Source organism: Octodon degus, unplaced genomic scaffold, assembly GCF_000260255.1.
Source record: "Octodon degus isolate 3935 unplaced genomic scaffold, OctDeg1.0 scaffold00076, whole genome shotgun sequence".
NCBI lineage: Eukaryota > Metazoa > Chordata > Mammalia > Rodentia > Octodontidae > Octodon > Octodon degus.
Window position 1 is genome coordinate 719,490 of NW_004524652.1, and position 18,671 is coordinate 738,160.

Genomic DNA, 18,671 nt, shown 5'->3' on the forward strand with positions numbered 1-18,671 from the left:
TGCCTGAGCTGCCCCCTTGGCTTCTGGCATGTGCAACCCCAGCCTCCACTGGCAGTGCCTCCCGGAGGCAGTACCCACATCGCTGGCCTCTCCCAGACACTGTGGACTGCGGACACGCACTGGACACACATCCATGCAGGGGCTGAAGGGGCCCACAAGCCAGGGCTAACGACAGGGTCCCCAGAGAGTATCCCAGCTGGGAAGTGGGGGACCTGGTAGGAGGAAGCATGTTGCAGGGGACAGGGCCCATAGGGCTACTAGGCCTCAGCCACTGCCCACGAGGGGCATTCATGCCCTTCACATGCCCATCAGGGACTCTGCCCCAGCCCCAGCCGAGGGCCCTGTGGGTAAGATGAGGGCACCGAGAGCCCTGTCCCCTTCACTTGTCCTCTCAGGTGCGTTGTCACGGGAACACAGAGCACCACTAGCCTCACTCAACTGCAGTCACCACGGCCAGCACTGGCCAGGCTGCAGACAGGGACAGAGGTGAGCGGAGCACAGGCCAGACACAGACAGATCTGAGTGGAGCCACCTACTGTCACATGGACCACAGACTCAGGGTGAGGCTGTGCAGGGGCCCCGTGGGGCCATCGGCATCTGAGCAGGGCCAAACATCTCCTTCCTGCCTCCTTCTTGTTTTGGAAGCACTGCCATGGCAGGGGTGACAGCTGCGAAACCCACCACAAGGCTGGGATTTCATGTCATCAGCAGCTGGGGCAGCAGCGGCCACACCTGCCACCTGGTCCCTCTGTGCTGCAGCCTGGAGAGCGATGGGGAGTGAGGGACCCAGTGCCCTGTCCACCTGCTTCCTCCCCTGGTGTCCCCAGACAACACCCTTAGCCAGAAGACAACACCCTCCGCCTCGCTGCTCAGAGCCTACGGCTCCTCAAAGGCAGACGGCACATCCTGGTGAGCAATTTCCTGCGATAAAAGTTGTTAAGAAAATTATATGTCGCACTGAAATTATATAACTGTTATTATGGCTGGTTTAAGAATTATTTGGATTTAATTGATCAATTAGATGAAATTGCATAGTAGTGAGGGTTGGTGAAGTCCCAGGCCTGAGCTGTGGGATTTGAAAGCCATGGCCCCGGCCCAGAGCCTCATGGTGTGGAGGCAGCTGCAGGCCAGGTGACATCCAAGACTGGTGACTTTGCAGGCCCAGAGGGGACACATTTGGCTTTGTCCATCACAGTATGCACTGAAGAGATCTGTTCCATAAGGCGGTGGCAAAGGGTCCCTGTCCCCTCGTGATCCGGTCTTTGGTGCTGGGGTCCCTGTGCCCCATAGCCAATCAACTCCAGAGGCAGCGGAGCCCCGGGTGACCCACATGTCAGCCTCCCATGTTTGTGCCTGCAGGGGTGCTCCTGGACAGAAGCCAGTCTGGAGGCCCTGGGGAAGACCCAGGCATGGGCAATGAGGCAAGGTGGCCCGTGTGCCAGGCTGCGCGTGCATCATGGTGATGTGCAGCCAGGAGCAGGGGAGGGGCGACAGGCCTTGTCCTGCTCTCCCTGCACCACGATGACCCATGGATCCCAGGTGGGGGTGGGAGGAAGAGACACAAGTGTGTGGGGTGCTTTCTGTTTATTTCTGCTGCTGCAAAAGAGCACTGAGTTTTGCCCCTAAGAATTTATTTGTGGGGTTCAGAGGGTGTGGGCAGCTGTTTCCTCTAGTGTGTGGGCCCTTCAGCTTGCAATGCCCCAGCCTCCTGCCACTCTGAAGCCTCTGCCCGCTGGCTGGCTGTGAGCATCTGGCCTCCTGTGTCCCCGCACTGTGTCTCAGGCTGCCTGTGTCACCACCCCTGTCTGTGAAGGGTCCCAGAGGGAACCAAGGGACTCCCACCCGCAGGACACTGTTGTCCCTCTGACCCCAGCCTGAGTCTCCACTCTAGATGCCTGTCTCTGTGCCCCAAAACATGAAGCCCAGGTTGTGCTCCACACCCAGGAAGCGGAGATGCGGAAGGCTGTGGTCACCTCCCTGCAGGGCCTGGAAACAGGACGTGAACTCGCTGTGAAATTACAGAGTGCACCAGGCCTCTGCAGGCGCCATCAGATGAGTGGGGATAGGGAGGGGAGAGCAGCTCTCGGCATCCATCAGAAAGGCAGCTCCAGTCTCTACCAGCGACAAGGATGCAGTGCACAGCAGGAAGCCACTGTCATCCAGCAAGGCCATCACAGTGAACATGAGCGCCAGAGGAAGCGCGGACCAGAAGCCTGACAAATGGCATCAGCGGGGCAGGGAAGCCAGCCGGACCTCTGGGCCATCTGGAGAGTGATGTCGGCAAGCAGGAGGCAACGTCCTTTCCCACATGTGCAGGGACCTCCAGCCACCACAGGGAGCAGGCCAGAGGTGCCACCATGTGGGCTGTGGCATGGGCTGGACATGAGTGCCTGATGGAGGAGGCCAGTGTGGCGCCTCGCCCGAGGGGACCGCCAAGCCCTCGTACAGAAGGGCTGTCACCGCCCCGCTTCTGTGGATGGATCTGCCTTGGGGTTTATCTTGAGCAAGTTCAGCTGGAAAATCTGGTTAGGGCTACTTCAGGGAGGTGGAAGTGTCCTTGTGCACTGGGAGAGGGGCACGGGTTGCTGGCAAGGACTGGGGACCTGCATCCTTGTCTTGCAGCTCTTGGCTCCCGGCTTCTCTGGTAGAGCTGGGCTTGGGTGCCTGTGGGGGAGGTGAGTTAGGGATTCCAGGGAAAGTCACCCTCCAGTTCTGGGGAAACTCCTTCTCGGACAGACAAATCCCCTTCGTGCTAAGAAGGTAACTTCAAACACACCACAGAGCCCAGCCTGAGCCAGCTTCACAAAGCAGAAGCTGTGTTGATTTCCACAGCCAGGAGTTGCTTAGTGGGTGGGGATTCCAGTACAGCTGGGTCCAGGAACTTAGCAGATGTTAGCACAGTCCTGCGCATTGAGGTGTGTGTGTGTGTGTGTGTGTGTGTGTGTGTGTGTGTGTGTGTGTTTGTCCCCACTGTTCTCTGTAGTGGCACTCTGGGTTCCCCACGAGCACTGCATTAGTGGGCACAGAACCACTGCCACTGGGGTTGGTGGATCCTCCAAGGCTCCCCCACCTGACTGCCCATCTGGACGTTTGCCAGCTCTGGAGCGCACACCTGAACGGTGCCAGCCCACCAATGGCAGGAAGAGCTTCTGGGAAGGTGGCATTGCATGGGGTGTCACAGCTTGGGGCCTGGTGTGCACGTCCCAGCTCTGCCATGTGTCATGGTGGGTCCATGGGGTGGGACAGAGCCACCAGTAGTGAGGGACAGGCAGGGAGAACAAGGTCTGGTCCCTAAGAGCACGCCTACGACCCCTTCTCCCCAGGTCCCCTCCTGTTTCTGTGACTTCAAGCAAACCATGAGCCGTGCGCCTAGTGAGTGTCTGCAGGTTACTGCAGTAAAAGCCGTGCTGCCGCAAGCCGTCCTGAGGCCCCCGCGCAGCCCACTGCCCACAAGGCCTGCTCGAGCCGCGCGGGCCTCTGTCCTTGGGTGGCGCCGGCCGCAGTGGTGCTGTACATTTTATCACACCGCGGAGACACTCAGGAAAGGACTTCAGAGCAGCTTCAGCAAGTGGCTCGAGCGGTGGGGCGCGCGGCTTGCCACCAGGGGGCGTTTCCCTGGTGGAGGGATAGTCAAAGCAATACGTCTTTAGTATAATAATTTCTAAAAACTCCTGGGGCTGGTGAGACGGCTCAGTGGTCTAAAGCACCTACTTAGAACAAGCTAAGCTAAGCAAAGCACAGGGACCGCGGTTCAGTCCCCAGCACCACATGCCAGCCAGCCCCGCCCCCTGGTGGGCTGAGCAGACCACACACTAAATAAATAAATAAATAATTTTTTTAAAAAAATAATAATTTCTAAAAACTTTTAAACATTCATAAATACAACATTCCATCTGTAAACCCACAGATGGAATAACCCACTGCTGGGGCTGAGCCCTTGGACCCAGTCACCTCCCGCCCGAGCCCATGGGACATGTGGATGTCCGCCCACCCGGCCCTGGGTGCGCTGCCTTTCCAGCAGCGGGAGCTCCCCCAAAAGCAGGGCAGACACCTGGCCAGGAGCAGCTGCCGTGAGCAGGGAGCGGGGGCGCCCCACAGACGCTCCCTCGCACGCCCTGACCAGCGCCCGGGCCTCTCCTCCTCCCCACGCAGCCACTGGCATTGTCACTGGGATCGGCGTTAGTCTCTACGTTTGTTTCTTCAGCCCCAGACAAATGCCACAAACCTGGCAGCTCTGAAGCCACAGCGTGTGTTGTCACTGCTGAGGAGGCCAAAGCCGCCTGCCTGGGGTTGCAGGCCAGCTCTTTGACAGCCAGGGGTCCTCAAGAGAGCTCGCGCTGCCAGGGTTCTACAGACCCCGTCGCGCCTGTCCTGTGCAGAAAGCCACCGAGGCAGAGAAGGCAGACGGCCTCAGAGCTGGGCCTGTGCAGGGGTGAACTCTACCCCGCTGGCTCTCTGTGGAACTTCCCGGGTCTCCAGCTTTGCTCTCCAGGCATCCGTGAAGTCTTCTCCACGCCGGCCAGGGGAGGGACACACTGAGCCCACAGGACACCACGGCACAAGCGTCCCACTCCCAGCGATGACTCACGCAGGCGAGGGAGGGAGGAATCGGTCAGCACCAAGGACAGCGAGAGAGCCCGCAGACCAGATCCCATTGGCCTGGCCCGGTCAGGTGTCCATCTCTGAGCCAATCCCTTGGCCAAGGAAATGGAGCATTCTGATTGGCCCTGAGCCAGGGGTGGAGCCACCCGGGGCAGTGAGGAGCTCAGCGGGGCTGATCCGGAACCCCAAGCCAGACAGTGTCTCCATAGGGGTGGGGCAGGCCCCGCAATGCCCACCCTGGGTCACGAGCCACACTCTGAGCGCCGGGGTGAGGGGTCCCGGGTTCGCCCCGTCTCATGGAGGGGTAGTGTTGCGCAGTCCTCTGCTGCCTTCTGGCTGAGCCAGAAGGAGCAGCCCTAACCCTAACCCTAAGCCACAGCCCCCCCCCCCCCCCCATGGCACCGGGTGAACTCCACAGCCCCGTGCTACCACCGCTGCTGCTGCTCACCAGCGTTCGCCCTAATTCGTTGGCCTGGGCAGGAGTGGCCAGGGCTCCAGCCGTCACATGGGAGGGTGGAGCCAGCGCCCTCAGGGCTGGGAGGTGTAGTCACCGTCGTGCCTGCTCCTGCTGCTCCTGCGGAGTCGGGACAGTGTCTGTGGGCTGGACTCGTGCCCTGGGGAGCGGTGGTCTCCGAAAGCACAGGGCACATGTCTGGTCACACCAGTTTCCGAGAGCCCAGGGAGACCAGGCACCACCGACCCCGGCCTCGGGAGGTGGGCATAGAAGGACTTCGAGACCATTCTTTCCTCCACAGAAAAGCTGCTGCGCGTTCTGAGCAACTCCATGAGGAGAAAATCAAAGTGTTCTCCAGTCTTGGTCTCCTCCTGCTCCTAAGAGGCGGCTCCTTCAAAGACTGGGCCCACTTTGATTCAGCAGGGCCCAGCGCCACCATCTCCTTTTTTTTTTTTTTTTGCAAAACCAGGGATTGAACTCAAGCCCTTGTGCTTGCCAAGGAAGCGCTTATTCCACTGAGCCATCTCCCCGGCCCAGCACCACCATCTCCAGCTGACTTGGGGCACTGAGCCTGCACCCCCTTGTCCCACCCTCACCAACCCAGGCAGCGCCTCTGTGAATGAGAGGTGTGTGGAGGCTCCCCCGCCTCCCAGGGTGAGGCAGCAGGAGGGGCAGTGTCTAGCTGCAGGTCCAGAAGAGCCACAGAGACCTTTGTGCCGTCACTGTGTCTCCATCTCTCTGTGTCTCCCTATGTCTCTCTGTGTCTCTGTCTCCCTATGTCTCTGTCTCTTTGTCCCTGTCTCCCTGTCTCTGTCTCCCTGTGTCTCTCTGGTCTCCGTGTCTCTTTCTCCTTGTGTCTCTGTCTCTCTCACTCCTTACGTTCCTGGCTGCCACCCACCCCTGGCCCTAGGGCTCTACCTCCTCCTGGCCTGTGACTGTGCCTCTCCCATCTCCTAGCACACTTCGAGCTGGGTCACCTGCCTGGGGACCAAGTGCTCACCTGCTGGGTCCATGGTTTGGGGGCCACCTATAGGCTCCACAGTGAACAAGGACCCCTGGGTGTCCCTGCAGACTCTGCAATCCCACCATCATCAGCCTGGGGTGTGGATGGGGTTTGAGGCCAGAGTTGGGGTTCAGGGCATGTTAGTCCCATCTCTGGACCATGTCCTGGGGCCATTGTTAGCTTTCTGTAGATCAGCCTGCACAGCTGATCCCTGGCCAGTGTCTAGGAGATGGGGGTCCACAGCTCTGTCCCCACCCATAACTAATTCCCAGGGGCCCCTGTGCCGAGAGGCTGATGCCCCAGGACTCACCTTTCCCTGAATTAGGCCCAAACCCAGCTCCACGCTGCTGCTGTGCCTCAATTTCTCTGCTGTGAGATGACCATGCTGGTCCCTACTCAACACCAATCCAGTCCCACCAGGAAGCTGCAGCTGCAGCTCTAAACAGTGTAGGTAACCGGTGTCAGGGTCCCCTCTGCCAGCATGGGGCAGAATGCATTGCTCCACACAGGCACAGTGGTTCACACGGTGCATCCCGACTCACATCTGTAGGGGAACCAGTGAGCCTCACCCAGAGACGGTGACAATGACCACCTCTCGACTGTCCTGTAAGGTCTCCCTGGGCACAGCCCTGAAGAGCTCTCTGACTGACTTCAGATGCCACTAGGGGGTAGGGACATGGAACACAGAAGAGAAGTGACTGGATCTGGGAAGCCCTCTGTCACATGGCGCAGCCCTGCTCTCTGCTGTCACACCTGGTTGTCACATCCAGCATGCCTTGTGTCCAGGGCAAACTGTGAATAAGATGCCCCTGTGATAGAGATGAGAGCCACTTTAGTGACCAACTTCCAAGTTCCATCAGTGGCCCAAGGGAAGAGCCAGGGCCAGCTTAAAGTGCATCCATGCTAACCTGTGTGACATCAGGGCTCAACCTCTCGATACCAAGTGGGAAGCCACCATCTCCCTCCCCTGGTGCAGTTTGAATCCTGGTGCCCATCTGCTGTGGCTGCCCTCTCAGTTTCTAGTGAGGGGCTGGTTCTGTCTTGTCCCTGTGATATCCCTACACCAGCCCTCAGCACTATGGGCCAAGGTCTCAGGCCAGCTGGAAAAGTCACCAGACAGCCACAGTGAGGCGAGCTGGAACTGGGAGGTGGGATGCAGTGGGCACCGCCAGCCGCCCCAGGTGCTGTCCTGAGGTCAGGTAAGAGGACGTGTAGTCCAGTGCCTCTGCAGCCCCCAGGATGGGCGTGCACCCCTGGCAGCACCTGGCCGGCCTCGGCCCAAGGGGACACTGTGTTTGCGGTGGGATTTCGCCAGACACCAACACTCGTCTGGAACGCAGCACTCCTTGCTGCCTATCGAGCCCAGCACAGTGTGCTCACAGGGATGGAAGAATGCTTCCTCCCTCAAAGCACGCGAGCATTAATTTCAACAATCATATAATGAAAAGCACTTGGGTTTTTTCTCAAGTGGTTGATAAATTGGATTCTGGAGCCAAATGGTCTGGGCTTCAATCCCAGACTCAGCTTTGCCATCAGTGTGACCTTGAGCTGGGACTTGTGCTCCTTGCTGCCTCAGTTTCTCTGGGGGGAGAGCTGGCAGAGCTGTCTGTCTCCATGCAGATGCTGTTGGAATCAGTCACTGGCAGTCTTGCAGGCTAGGACCCCAAAAGCCCGGCACAGCATGGCTGGGCTCTGCACTGCGACACCAGGGCTGGGAAGCTGCACAGAACTAGTGTTGTATGTGCAGAGGCCACAGTCTTTCCGAAGGGGACTTGGAGTGGGCATTTATCAAAAAGAGGCCTGTGTCTCCCGGCTGACAAGGAGGCACAGCCCTGGCTTCCGTCTAGACAGTGCCTGGGGGCTGGCCTAAACCCAGCAGCGGTCCTTCCGGGTAGCAGGCAACAGAGCTGATAAGAGGCAGCCTCAGCCGGGAAAGGGGAGGCGGGGCTCTCAGCACTCCCAGCATGGGGGCTGGGGCAGAAAATCTCCCAGCAGGGAGGTTGGCATGGTGGAGCCAGGAAGCATATGTTGAAGAAGAGCACACTGGCCTTGGAGCCAGAATCCCAGAAGCCCCCCCAGTCACACACACACGTGCCTGTGCACATGGACACTTGCACACACAGAGAACATGTGACAGCACAGAGAGCACACACACACAAACACGGTGCACACTGAAGAATTTTTTTTGGCTCCCAATGCCTTCAGGGCAAGTTTGGCTGGCTTGAGTTGTGGGGCTTGAACCACAGCAACCTGAGCCTGACTGCTTTGTTGAAGCAGCCGCTTAAAGAACTGAGCTGAGGGGCAGGCCCCCGACACAGTGCGCACTGAGACATGGGCAAAGGTGCACATGGATACACATGCACATGACATGCACACACGCAGACGCAGGCTGACGCAATGCACTCAGAGACCATATGCGTGGCAGCATGCACTCGTGCACACATACGTGATACCTGCACATACATGTGGGGGACACACAGACATGGAAACAACAGGCACATGCAGACACACGGAGGGCGCATGTAAAGGGCCATGTGTGCACACGAATGCATGCACACCTGGAAGAAACAGACACCTGAATGCAAAGATAAGTGCAGTCGCAGAAACACACGCACACGGAGAGGTGCATGCATGCACGGATACTGTGCAGCCACGTGGACCGTGGACAGACACACATGCACAGACGTGGCGCTCACACCCACCCACACTCATGCAGACACAGATGCACACACAGCCAAGAGCTGCCAAGCTGGGGACAGTGTCTTGCTCACTTCGTGTGTCAAGGACTCAGCACAAAGTGACCTAAAAACGTGCCATTGTTTATTCACTACAAATATTTACTGAGCACCAACTACATGTCAGAAACCATGGCGGGCCCTGAGGAGAGAGGGGTGAGGGGGCGGACAGAGACTCACTCCCGCCCAGATTCACCGGCTGCTGTGTGGCTCGGGCCTTCCTTCTGCCCTCTCTAGAATCCAGTGGTCGGTATAAAACGCCAGCTTGGGGCCAGACCAGGGAGGGCAGCTCCCATCTTTCCGGGCTGGGCACAGGACTTGGGAGCTGCAGGGGGTCATCCCTGGGGTCTGGGGCTGGGCGGGCATACAGTAGGTTCCTGGGCCCCCAGGGGGCCCGGCAGGGGGAGGGCAGGCGGCTTGCGTGCACGAAGGCCCCCACCTGCCAGCGCGCACGGGCGTAGAGGACCCTGAGGCTCCTCCCCGTGTCTCCAGCTCCTCCCGCTCCACCGGCCGGGACCGAGGCGGCCGGGACGCAAGGCACCGGCGCCGGGAGGCGGGCTCGGCGCCTGCGGAGGAGGCCGCGTCACTGCGCACCGGTGCGGGCGGGCGGGGCAGCACTGGCGGAACACGGAGAGCGCGAAGGATCGATCTCTTGGCCTCGGGCTGCGGCGCCCAGCCCTCCCCCGTACCGCGATGCTCACGGCCTCCCGCGCCCCCCACTCCGCCCGTCCCTTGCGTGCCCCGGAGCCGGCTCCGTGGTGCTGAGGGACAGCGCCCGCGCCCCCCATGTCCGCGGCCGGCCGCGCACAGACTCCCGCGCCCCGGGCCCCCCCAGGCCCCGCGGGGAGGCGGCCCCGGCCGCGCCGCGCCCATGGCGGTGGCCAGGAGGATCAAAACTTTGCTGACGGTTAACATCCTGGTGTTCGTGGCCATTGTGCTGTTCTCCGTGTACTGCCGCCTGCAGGCCCGCTCCGAGGCGCTGGTGCAGGTCGTGCGTGCCGCCGACCGCCGGGTGCGCAACCGGCTTGGCAAGGCTGGAGCGCTGGCGGACCGCGAGGCCATCCTGCAGCGCCTGGACCACCTGGAGGAGGTAGTCTACAACCAGCTTAACGGTGAGCTGGGATGGGGACTGGGGACTTCTTCCCGCTGAGGAGGAAGCCCCCAGCGTCCTTGGGAGGGGACCGTGGAGGTGGTAGGCAAAGGAGAGGGCTCCCCTTACTTCCTCCGGCAGAGGACACTGCCTGGGGACAGCTCCTTCATTCACTACTGGGGACACTTGGCAGCAGCCCCCACCTCCCCATGATGATGCTAAACTTGCACCCCTGAGGACTCTGAAACTTCTAAGCAGCTCTTGGCTCTTGGGACCACCGAGGGGCAAGTGGCACCCAAAGGAGCGAGGGCTGACAGGGCTCTGTGGGCAGCACAGCTTGCGGGATTCACTGTCCTTCCCTGAGGATAAGGGAGGAGGGGCAGCCGCGCATGCCTGGGCACAGTGCATCAAGGGCCCGCAGCGCATCCTGTGGCAGACCATGTATCCAGGGACGCCTCCACAGAGTCGGGAAGTTTTGCTGTGGGAGGAGCCTGAGGTGCATAGCTGGTCTGGACAGGGCTGGCTGCCTGCATGGACAGAGTTGTGGTCTCTGTCCCCCCAGGAACGTGAAGTGGGGGCATCAGTGCTAATGTCCAGGGAGGTCCTGCAAGGGCTGCAGTGCTGGGAACAGTGCCCCACCCCCTGGAATCATGGGCCGTCCTGCAGAAGGGTGACCACTGCCCTTGCTGCTGTGCCCAAGAACAGGGAAGGCTGAGTGCCTGGCCCCAGAGCTTTTGTCTGACCAGCTTGGGCCAGCAGCCTTTTGTAGGAAGCACAGGTGCAGGCCAGGGCCGGTGGGCAGCTCTGTGTGCCGTGAGGGTGGCAGGGCCATGGCAGGAACCTGTCCTGTGAGGTGGGGTTGCAGTCCAGCCTTGGGCGCCCTGAGGGCACGGGCACCCTCCCAGCTGCGGGGCAGGCACAGCACCCTAGCCCCTAGATCCTCCCAAGGCTCTGCGGCACTGGGGCTCTGGGACAGAAGAGGAGAGGAGAGAAGCCTAGTGGGAGCCAGTGCGCACGTTGGGCTGGGAGCCCCTGGAGGGTAGTGCAGCCACGGGTGTCTCGCCAGGCGAAAGGGTCTGTTCTGTGGGAGACGAGGGTTATATAAAAGCACTGGCAGTATGCGGGGTTGTGTAACACGTGGCAGCCCTGGCATCGCTTTCTGGGAGAGGAGGAGCCGGGCCCTGAGCCCCTCTCACAGCCTGGCTTCCAGGTGGCCCTCCCGGCCCCACCCTCCCTTGCTGCCTCTCCATCCTCTTTGTGCTCCACGCTGTGCTGAGGCTCCACAGTCCCTTCCTGATCTGTTCCCCTGGTGCATGCCAAAGCCTCCTGCCTGCTGTGAGTTGACACAGGCTGTCTGTGCGAGGGGCATAGGAAAGCCCGAGGGCTTCTTGGAGGAGGCAGCCTGCTGGCTTCATCCCAGCCTGATCTATTGTAGTCCCAGAAAGGTATGATAGGTTCCTAGAAGTTTTGCCAGACCCTAATCAGCTGAGTGTAGACAGGAGAGAGATCCAGGTGAGCTGAGGGGTCACTTACATCTTCCCCGCCCTGCCCGCTCCTACTCCTGAAACACTCTGGGCTGGGGTGGCCTTCCCAACTGGCCGCGTGCAGCCTGAGGTGTAGTGGGCAGGTCGCATCCCCACCCCGCACCCAGAGTCACTCCAGCCTTGGTGCAGCTAGGAGCCCTGGGACTCGGAGGTTTGCTCCTGATTCATTGCTCATGGCCAGGTGCAGCAGCATCCTGGAACCCCGTGCCTGGGTGGGAGCCTGGGTGGCTCTGCAGGTGGTGGGAAGAACAGCTCTGTGAGGCCTCCCCCTCTGTCCCCGAGCTCACCGTCGTCCTTGCGCCCATGGCTGTGGGCATCGGGCAGGTGGAAGGAATCACACGATGCGCCAGAGGACTCATGCGCCCCCTACTGCCCAGCAGCCCCAGGTAGCAGACTCACAGGGACCACCCCCCCCCCCCACCGGGCACAGAGCCAGCTTGGTGACCCTGATTCACCCAGCCACACTTGGTCGGAACCGGGCGGGGCCGAGGGGCAGGGCCTGCCTGACAAGTTGGGGGTGGCACCTATTCAGAGGAACTTCGTGCAGTGACAAAGACCTCCTGAGGGCCAGCCAAGAGGGATGCTGAGGTCCGGGGGTGGCAGCCTCTGTCTGCCCACTTGAAGACCCTGCGCCTCAGCTCCATGTCCCCCTAGCTGCCCGTTGTGCCCGCCCCACCCCAGGTCTCCCGAGGGCCGAGGGCCAGCCTGACACTCACAGGCATCTGAGGGAGCTGATGCTTCTCTAGACCACAGAGCCAGTGATGGCAGATGGGGGGGGCAGGGTAAGAGGGACATGGGCTGGAGCCAGGACCTCCCTCCAGGCAGTGTGAGCGGCCACAGCCAAGGCCTGGCCGCAGCAGGACAAAGGCCAGGAGGTGAGGAGTGCAGGGAGGACACAATGCTGACCCCGTGTCCCATCACCACCTAGCCAAGGCTGTTTCTGGAATGTGTAGCCCTCGAGGACGGAGGCTAGTTCTATCCTTGTAGCCTGGGACTGCAGGAAGGGGACACCTGCTGTGAGGGTTAGGCTCCCTCCCTCTTGGCCTCTGCTGGCCTCGCCCCAGTTCACTCCCTTGTAGGGAAGATGCGTTGGGTTTGGCTGGGCTCCTCCTCCACCTCCTCTGCGCTACATGTAGCTGGGGACACGGGGCTGGTGCCGCTCCTCGCTGTGTTCGTGCCCAGTGTCCACGCAGCTGAAGGGGATGGGTCGGCATGGCTGGCTGACCACACCCCTGTCTGGCTCTCAGCCTGTGGGTCTTGTGCTGGTGTTCTGGAGTGGCTGGAAATGCAGTGCTGTCTCTGTGCAGATGTCCCCCAGGATGCCCTGAAGATGGGGCTGGACACAGCTCCTTGTTCAGCATGGTGCTTGCTGGGTGTCGGGGCCTGGTCTGGCCCCCAGCTCCACTCACCACAGGAAGCAGAGATGTTTTCAGGGCTGTTTGAGAGGTGTGAGAGCCATGCTGTCTTGCGATGGTGCGGAGGCCCGGGCCTCCCAGCTGCTCCACCGCTTCCTCCTCTGGGAAGCCCCCAGCGCTGCACAATGGGTAGTTTTCACATCACAGCTACATGGACTCTGCAAAGCTGAGCCCAGGGCCTCCACACCAGAGGAGTCAAGGCCCCCTGATGTCCTGGGGGTATAGCATAAGCAAGGGGAGGTGGAAGCCACAAAAGGGGGGCATCTTTGTGTGCAGAGGCTCTGCACTGGCTGGGGAAGGACAGGTGTGTGTGAGGTGTCTGCAGTGGCAGGGCCCACCCTGCTCTTCTAGGGCCTGCCACCAGAAGGGTGTCACTGTGTCCCCAGCCCCTGGCAAGTGTGAGTAACCTGGAGGTGCTGGGCATCCTGGGATTTGCTGGGACCCCCGTGCATCTGGGAAGGTGATGCTGCTGATTGGTGGAGGAGGAGACCAAGGTTTCAGGACCTCCCCAGAGCTGGGTGGCCCCTGTCCTCTGTGCTGATGGGCTGGGGCCAGGCTCTGGACCTTGCACTGTGGATGTCACTGGGCAACCCAGGCTGTGGCCGTCAGTCACTGTAGGGTACGGCGCAGCTTCTGCCCCCATCCCACCCTGCACTTAGCCACTGTGACACTAGAAATGTCCTTGGAGGCATGACCCTGCCCACCGGACCCCTGCATCTCTGGAGTATGGTGCTTCTCCCAGGTTCCAGCAGGCTCAGCCTTCACTGGGACAGGTGGGTGCCTCCCTGTGCCTCAGTTTCCTCTCCTGTGGCTAAGGTTAAGGTGAAGTGACTCAGAGCAGGAGCAGGCAGGGGCAGGTGCCCAGCCTGGGTGAGGAAGGGATGTGCGGTAGTGTCATGCCCCCTCCTGAGCTGGTGGCCTCAGAGGAGCCAAGTCACAGCATGAGAACGTCCCCCTGCCCCTCTGGCCTTGCTGCCCAGGCAGGACAGTGGCACAGCAGTGGTGGTTTCTGGAGGCCCCAGTCCTGCCAGCCTCTGGTCTCCCACAAGACCTCTTTGAGTCTCCAATGGCCACGCTTTGTCCTTATGTTCTACTTCATATTTTGAGCGAATGCTGTGGTTTTTTTGTGTGGGCAGTGATCTGTCACTTCCTGGAGAAGCAAACTTATTTAATTCACAGGGAGATGGCAGGTGATAGGACCCCAGGTAGTTTGTGCAGACAAGGGCCCCAGAAAGGAGTGTGGGCGGCCCAGCAGCTCCAGATTACCTTCCACTCATGGGGAAGCGGAGCTGATGGAGAGGTCCCCGCTCTGCCCCCTAGCTCTGCCCAGGGCTCTCTGGCTTTCAACCTGTAATCCCGAGGAGCCTGAGGCAGGAGGATCACCCCAAATTCAAGGCCAGTCTGAGCTACATAGTGAGTTCTTGTCTCAAACAAGCAAAAACAAACCAACCAAAACGAGCTGTGTGTTGGGATGTGTCATACGAAGACAGCAAGTTCCCTGCCTGCTTGGTCTCATCGTGTTGCCTTAGCCCTAGCCCACCGTTGGCAAGGGGCTGTGACGGCCTCTCTCCACTGGTGGCTAGGCCACAACCCTCATTCGGCTGGTGCAGGGAGTGGGTGTGGTGTCTGAGGAGGAGAGACACCAGAGAGGGGCTCTGCGTGGGCCTGGGCTGCTGGGGCTGGCCGGGTACTCGGGCAGCTGTGCATCCCTAGGCTGGTCAGATGGAGCAGTGTCCGTGGCCTGCGCTCCTAGGCGTCAGGAGGATAGTCCTGGAGGTCTGAGCTCCAGCATGGGGGCCAGGGGCAGCAGTGGGGGCTTCTGGCTCTGAGGGAGATGCAGCAGCATCCAGGCTGCCCCTGCATCCCTCAGCACCTCCATTTCCGGGCCAGACCATGCGGCCTCCGCCCTGTGATTGCCCATCTGAGGGGCCACAGTTCTGCCGCCGCAGTCCCACCCAGAGGGCCCTCAGACGCCTTGCCTGCTTATTTTTAAGTAAATGAGCCAACAGGTTTGCCCTTTACCACACAGTCTAAGGTCCCAGCCATGTGCCAGGACAGCCCTGAGGCCCCTCCCCCTCCACTCCCGGCATCCCTGGGCTGAGGCCAGGGCCTCCCTGCTGTCCTCCCTGCCTTGCTCAGGAGCCTCCAAAAGCTGATCTCACCGCAGACAGTGTCCCAGGATTGTGTGGTGGGTGCCTGCCCACTGTTGGCCTCCCTGGATGCAATGAGGACCCAGGCCTTTGGGAAAGAGGTCTCATGACCCACCGCCCTTGGGGAGCACCCTTGGGAGGCCCAGGGCTGATTCTGGGGAGTGCACACTGGTGGCTGTCCCCATGGCCTCAGGTGTGGGTGACATCTAGGCAGCTCTGGATGGTAAGGGCAACCGGCCACAGGAGTGTGGGCACCTGGCAGCCCCAGCAGGTTCAGCGGTGGCATATAGCCAGCATTATCTGTGTGAAGGTTTGTGCCGGCCAAACCCTGCTCTGCTCTTCAGAGAAACCCAATTCTTTTCACAATGTTACACCAAAATGTCTGCAGAGTAAATCCTGGGAAATCGTATGCTTTGTTCAAAAAAAAAAAAAAAATATATATATATATATATAAAGGCTAGTCACTATGTGAGGTCATGGCATGTCACCTGTGCCTGTGCTGGGACCTTTGTCATCTGTGCAGTGTCCCTAGAGCAGCCTCTCCCGATCAAGTTCCTTTGTTGGCGCAGGGTTAGGATAGGCTCAAGATCTGGATGCAGGTCCAGGTCCAGGTTCAGAGTTCAGCACTAGGGTTAGGGTTACAGTAAGGTGGGCAGGGTTAGGATGAGGTCGTTAGGGTTCGGGTCACGTGGCATCTTAGACAAGGAGTCTTAGGTTAGCCTTAGGGTTAGAGTCTGGTGGTTAGGGTTCGGGTGCGGATCTTTGTTCTGAGGCAGGGTCAGAACAGCTCAGAAGGAGAGTTTAGTCCTTTGATGGACGCACTCTGATAAACTGCCCTGAACTTGGTGGCTGGGAGCAGCACACACTGGCTCCCAGCCTGCGTCTGCTTCTCGTGACCCAGTGTGGCCAGGCTGCTGCCACGTGGCCTGGGTCTGGGTCCTCCTTACCCTAGTGCCATTCTCCAGGCCAGCACCCTGTTGTCACATCTCTCCAACCTTCGAGGTCCCTGAGCTTTCACAGTGGCTACCAGGATGGGCCAGCGGAGCCGACAGCACCAGCTTCCCTCATCCCTGTCGCCTGCCCCTGGTTCACGGTGTCCGAGGAAGAAAAGCATGTACCCTCCACATCAATCTCTTTGCATTGTAATTTTAATTTTTATTTATTTTTGTTTTTGTTTGTGGTACTGGGGATCAAACTCAGGACTGTGCTTTTCAGGCAGGCGCTTATGCCATTGAGCTATATCCACAGCCCTCTCTGTGCATTTTTTTTTTTTTTTTTTTGCGGAACCAGGAATTGAACTCAGGCCCCTGCACTTGCCCAGGCAAGCACTTATTCCACTGAGCCATCTTCCCGGCCCTCTCTGTGCATTTTTAATGACTAATTTTCCTTACAAACACTAGCACAGTTGAAAAATAAATTTATTTCCTCGAAGCTCCTGAAAGTGAAATTATAGGCTGAGTACCCTAATCAGAAAAGCCTGACTCCAAAGGCTGTGACACAAGCAGCTCTTCCAAGAGTGCAGGGGGCTGAGGACCAGGGATGAGGGTGCAGACCTGGTGTGGGTGTGGAGCAGGGGTGGGCCTGCGATGGGGCTCCTGGCGCCCACCAGATAGGGGTCACAGCCCCACCTCATCCCCAGTGTGACACTCAGAGCTGTCCCTGCCCTGTCTGGTGAGCCCCTGGGGCCGAGACCCCCCCCCCCAAGAAGGGGTGCAGAGGAGGGTGTGGGTTCTGTGCATGCACAGGGGAAGCTGGGACGATCTGAAGGGGCAGGAATATGGTAAGGCCAAGGAGTGCCTCCGACCAGTACCGTAGACGGCTCCTGGGACTCTCCTGGGATTTTCCATTTGCCCTGGAGGCCAGAAACAAGGTCACCGGCTGAGGCAGCTGAAAGAAATGGACTTACTTTTTTTTAGGAAGCCATGCCCCAAGACAGGTATTGCTGCGTGTAAGTGCTCGTGTGTGGTTGCTCAATAACTATGGCTCAGAACGGGCAACTGCCAAATCTACGTGGACACAAGTGTGGACCCGTGTGTGAGCAGAGGACAGGGGGCCACGCACCTGGCTGTGGCCCCTGGGGGCAGATGCTGGCGCACCCTGGACAAGCCGTGGGGCTGGGCTGGCCTCTGCCTCCCGGCTGCAGGCTCCCTCCTTCCAGCTCTGAGCCCCCAGCCCTGAGCAAAGCCCCACCCTTCTGCAGGGCGTCTCCTGAGGTTGCTCCCTGCATGCCCGATGTCACCAGTGGGTGTGCGCACAATACTCCCTCTGAGTGTGTGGGCCATGGGACAAGCTGGTCTCCGTGGATACCCATGAAGGTCACCTTTCCTTGTACTGCCGCCACCAGTAGACCAGGGCCAGTGGCAGGTGGTGGAGGAGGTGGGACTTGGGCCTAAGCACAGCGCCGATGCCTCTGTGGGGTGCTGGCCAGAAGATGTGACCCACTTGATCTGAGTTGAGTGTTGGAGCTCACAGCATGAAGGGGCTATTTTTATTTTTAACAGAATAGTTCATTTGGATCAGCTCTGTGCACAGCCCCATCTGAAACCCAGCAAGCCCTGATTTTGAGTAAGAAAAATCAGTTAGTGGCTGGAGGAGGCCAGGGGTGATTTTCACACTATTTTGAGAGAAGTGTGGAAAACACCCTTTAATATTCCAAGTACTTGGGCACTTAGCAGCAGATGGCAGCCTCCCCAGTGCTCTCTCAATTGGCCGTAAATGTCTGTGTCCTAATGAGCCAGGAACCAGCCCTCCTGTCAGGGCCCCACAGCTACCTATGCCTGGGAACCACGGCCAGGGACTCCACATCCTTCTTCTTGGTGTATTCGCCTGTAAAATGGAACAATGATACGTTTGTCTCCAGGGAAATGAGGACAGCTCCCTCAGACTCTGATGGCATTGGCTGTCACTTCCCAAACAGCACCCTCATTTCTGCTGTCTGCTGAACAGACTGTCCAAGCCAGCCCTGGAGGACAAGCCCTAAGGTGTTTCTGTGATGCAGCCTCGCCTCTGCCAAAAGTACACACAGTCTGGTCTTCCCTGGGAGCTGGGGCGAGGGGTGATGCTATCATCCTGCCCTTCCCCCATGGGCAGGCTCTGAGGTATGCAGACATGCTGTTCTCCTCGGGATCTTGACCAGAAGGAGGGAGACACCAGCAGCACAGGCTCCTCTCCAGGGCAGCAAGCTATCAGCCAGGTGGGAGCTCAAAGGAGGGTACAAGGTAGCTTCTGGTGGTGAGTCAGGAGGGCTTCCTGGAAGCAGATGTCTGAGTGGTGCATTTGGTTTTGGATGACTCTGGGCAACAGTCCCAAACAGGTGGCCTTCAGAAGGCTACTAAATCTCTGCAACTCTTAGTCTTCTCATGTATGAGATGTGAAAGGTTACTGTTCCTCTCTGGTGACATAGGAGAGCAAGCAAGATGCATGCAAAGCGCCATGCACAAAGCTGTCAAAGTGGAGAAAGGAGCAGAGAGAAGGTAGGACTTGGCTAGATGGATGGCACAAAGGCTGCACATCAGTAGTGCTTGTTAGTGATCAGGTGCCTGGGCAATGGATGAATGAATGGGTGGATGGGTGGACGGGTGGATGGGTAGATGGATGGATGGGTGGATGGGTGAAAGGATGGATGGATGGGTGGATGGGTGAAAGGATGGATGGATGGGTGGGTGGGTAGATGGATGG

At 59.3% G+C, this 18,671-nt stretch overlaps 1 protein-coding gene across 1 annotated transcript in view; it reads left to right on the forward strand.

Annotated features, from left to right (window-relative positions):
* The first annotated feature begins 9,543 nt into the window (after positions 1-9,543).
* Positions 9,544-18,671, forward strand: part of Galnt9 (polypeptide N-acetylgalactosaminyltransferase 9) — a 51,557-nt gene continuing 42,429 nt past the window's right edge. The window contains exon 1 of the mRNA XM_004635843.2: positions 9,544-9,906. Coding sequence (XP_004635900.1) covers positions 9,666-9,906 — 241 coding nt within the window. The 5' untranslated portion in view covers positions 9,544-9,665. The remainder of the gene's footprint in view (positions 9,907-18,671) is intronic.